At 42.1% G+C, this 3,633-nt stretch overlaps 1 protein-coding gene across 3 annotated transcripts in view; it reads right to left on the reverse strand.

The window, feature by feature from the left end:
- LOC111484788 (chaperone protein ClpC, chloroplastic-like) overlaps positions 1-2,975 on the reverse strand; it is a 15,074-nt gene extending 12,099 nt beyond the window's left edge. For 2 of the 3 annotated variants that reach the window (XM_023131383.1, XM_023131384.1), the window contains exons 1-10: positions 2,464-2,973; positions 2,275-2,387; positions 1,851-1,946; positions 1,645-1,701; positions 1,387-1,542; positions 1,214-1,298; positions 816-906; positions 517-681; positions 305-424; positions 83-158 (exon numbers count right to left, since the gene is read on the reverse strand). In XM_023131383.1, the coding sequence (XP_022987151.1) occupies positions 83-158; positions 305-424; positions 517-681; positions 816-906; positions 1,214-1,298; positions 1,387-1,542; positions 1,645-1,701; positions 1,851-1,946; positions 2,275-2,387; positions 2,464-2,575 (1,071 nt within the window). In that variant the 5' untranslated portion in view covers positions 2,576-2,973. Of the gene's footprint in view, positions 1-82; positions 159-304; positions 425-516; positions 682-815; positions 907-1,213; positions 1,299-1,386; positions 1,543-1,644; positions 1,702-1,850; positions 1,947-2,274; positions 2,388-2,463 lie in introns of all 3 variants that reach the window. The other variant, XM_023131385.1, reaches the window with a different exon arrangement.
- Between the last annotated feature and the right edge of the window lie 658 nt (positions 2,976-3,633).

A 3,633-nucleotide genomic window follows, 5' to 3' on the forward strand; every position in this document is an offset into this window, starting at 1 on the left:
GGAAAGTAGAAACGGCTGCTTTAACATTCAAAAAAAAAAAAAAAAAAAAAAGGTTAAACAAGAATTAAGAACTTCATACTACCTTCAGACATCTCCACTTGGAATCTTTCCACCTTTTGGGATCAGCATCTTCACATCCAATGATAGTACCAGTGAATCTAGAACAAGAGAATTAGAATCATCCAGATAAGTTCCCACAGATAAACTTCTTTATGAAAGAAAGAACCGGGAAGAAAGAAAAGTAAACACTATTAGATATTTAGAAGGTAAGCGTCAACCAATACCCAATTTCATGGGCACTTACCTCTGCTCAGGAGCCTCTTCACCTTCAAATCTCATTTTGAACCTCATTCCTATGGTGTAGCTCTTCTTAATAGACTCCATATACTGGTCATATGGAACAATGAATTCAGAAGGGCTAGTCCTGAACACACATTTGGAGCAATTAGGATTTTGCTTTACAAGATGTAATTACCCAACATATATAATACAGGAACGTCATATCATAAGCATTACCTAGGCTTGTAGTAGACAGTGAACATTGTGCCTGTAGAAATAGCATGCCATGCAGTTGCAAGCACACCAAGATGCATGCTATGGCTAGATATGACCGATGAAGGGACGTTACCATGTTGTCTCATGGCACGCCTAACACCAACACGCAGTTCTCCATTCTCACCCCTAAAGCAAATATACATTGGTTCCAATTAGACCAAAAGATAACCAAATGAAATAAATGACACGTTCAGAAAGTCTGTAATCATGATATATTGATGTCTAATGAGTCGCGATAGATATCAAAGGAAACATCAAACCTCAAGAATATAAAAGCATCTCCTGCAACCAGTCTTTTTGAGCTCACGAAAACACTCCAACCACTCTGAAGCAAATGCCTTCGTGGTTGTCCTGATATTCCAAAAGCTTAAATGTTAGGGGCAAAAAACTGAATCAAATCAAGTAAATCAACTTTACATGGTTATCGCCAAAACAAAATTCCCAGTCATGTAACCAATACATGTGGCATGAAAGCTTTAGATTTGGGATACTGTTCCCAGGTTGGCAGCACAAGAAGCTGGACAGGCGTGTTATATATTAGAGCAAGACATCATGCATGTGAGTCTGTTTTATTGATGAAAACGACTATATTATAACACACGGCGTCAGTTGAGATCAGGGAACAACAAATAGTAATTCAAATTCAATAAATCACTACCTCGAAATATATGACGAAAACGCCATTCATTTCCATGCAAATCCTTGGCAACCAACTCCTGTGTAGGAGGCTGTCGTGACATGTCCTAGCAAAATCAACTCCATGGCATTCAGTAATGGTAGCAAATAAAGAAATATTGTGATACAAAAACCAGGAAATACAGATGTACCAACCAGTGGTGGAAGACATTCATCAGCATGGCGTCTCAAGACTGAAAACCCCCCATGAGTACTGGTGTCAGAGGCAGTCAGAGTCTTGCAAAAAGAATGCACGTGAAATCTCCGGGGTGGAGGAGGCGGGGGTTCCTTGTCCACAGCATGCTCATCTTGCTGTAATGAACAAACACATCAGATCATCAGGATCATTAAATATATGAGAAGCTTTCAGCACAATTTAACATTGTAAACAACAATACAAAGAAGGGCATTTACATTTGCCTCTGGAACCAAAGTTATTTGTGCAAATACCTCATCGGTGTCTGGCTCGGCCTGCAATTCACAGACATAGGATTTCGCACATCAATAAGAAAGTAAAACTACCTGGTAGAAGTCTCCCAGCCTGCAACCTTCACAGTTGTTTGTTAAAAGAGAAGAAAAATATAGAAACGGAAAGCCCCCAAGAATTAGACCAGTGATACCTTTAAATGCACATTAATAACGCGGCAGAGGATCTTGGATGGAAGGTCATAAACTGGCATCTGTTGGTCCGCCACTTGACTGGTGGATGCTTCCACCTGATCCAAGAACCAAACAAATATCGATCATCGGTAAGATTGAATATAAAGCGAGATTAGAAACAAGGAAGATAGACGGTTTAACAAACAAGGCGGGGATCCCATGAACCACAGCAATCTGAGGGGAAGATAGAGCTCAGGCTTTTCATAAAGAAGCTTTCCAGTAGGGAAAATAGAAGGAAAAGGAAATTAATTGAACATATGCAACTGACAGAGTGTTAGATATTACAAGAAACAGAAAAGAAAAAAAAAAAGAGAGAGAGAGAGAGAGAGAGAGGGCTTATGCTGTGATAAAATTAGAATAGAAGGGAAGAAGGGTAGGAAAGACCTGTTCGATGTGGCCCTGAGGGAAGTAGAAGACGCGGTCGTTTTCGCGAGGAACAGAAACGAGAGGACCAGCACAAGCATTCCAAAGCTCGGTGAAGAGGGCGAAATCAGCATCTGTAGGGAAAAGAAGAGAAGGAGGGTAAGCAAAATAGAGAGAGAAAGAAAGAAAGAAAGAAAGAAAGAGGAATACCCCTGGCAGAGAGAGCGTTAGGTGGATCGGAGGTGAGTTTGGTAGAATCGGCATGGTCGTTGAAGGGAACGGAGGCGGAATTGGGGTTGATGGAAACCTCGGAGGAGGCCATTGTAGGGAATCTGAGGAGAGATCTGGAAGGTAGGTAGGGAATTGGGTAAGATGGAGACGGCAAAGGCTTAGGTGGTAAGGAGGAAGGAGGAGAGAATCCCCATGGAGGGGAAGGGGAAGGGGAAGGGAAAAGGAATTGAGAGAGGAGAGGAGAGGAGAGGGAGAGTTAAAGGGAAACCCTAAGTTGTGGGTGGGGAAACGTCGGTCGGCATCTGGGTTGAAGAGGCTGAGGCTGAGGCTGAGCTGAGCTGAGCTTGGGTTCTCTTTCTACAACTGTGTGCAACAGTAGAGGGATGGGATCTTTTTTGGTTTAGGGGTGGGAAGAAGGAGAAATGGGAGAGAGGTAGAGAGGTAGAGAGGAAAGAGGAGAGAGAAATGGAAAATGGGTGAAGGAAGGGAGGAGAGAGAATATTCTGGAAATGAAAGGAAGACAATAATTTGAAGAAGGAAAGGTAGACGGCGTTAGGATATGTGTCGGCGTGTGATAGGGTAACGGCGTTGCGAGGGAAGAATAGTGTAATTACAGCAGAATAGGAACGCGGGAAAGGCTTTGTCCTGGTATCTACGGGCAGCCTTGGATTGGATGTTTAACAACACGTGTCACTCCCTCACTCCTCAACTACTTTCCACTTTCCACTTTCCACTTTCCACCTTCCACTTTCCACTCTCTCTCTCTCTCTCTCACGCTAACCTTACTTCCTTAACTTAACCCTTTTTTTTTTCCTCTTTTTCTTTTTTGTTAGGACAGAGACAAGGAATACGAATGGGGGCTGCCTCTCTCTTCACAACATCGTGTTTAGAATTAAAAATGAAATCTGTATATAAATATAACATAACGTGGTATTAATAAGCAGATAGAAAAGGGTTTGTGTTGTGATGACTAATTCATCATTAAACTCCCAAATGATAATCAATAATTGCAACCCTAAAACTGTTGTAGTAGAGAGAGTGAAATATATTTTTAGGGAGGGAGGGGTCACGTGTCAATTTGGAGGGCGGGACCCAAGTGTGTAGGGTAATGTAACAGCAGCTGTGCTGTGCATGCCCTAAACCAACAAA

This window comes from Cucurbita maxima, unplaced genomic scaffold, assembly GCF_002738345.1.
Source record: "Cucurbita maxima cultivar Rimu unplaced genomic scaffold, Cmax_1.0 Cma_Scf00010, whole genome shotgun sequence".
Lineage (NCBI taxonomy): Eukaryota > Viridiplantae > Streptophyta > Magnoliopsida > Cucurbitales > Cucurbitaceae > Cucurbita > Cucurbita maxima.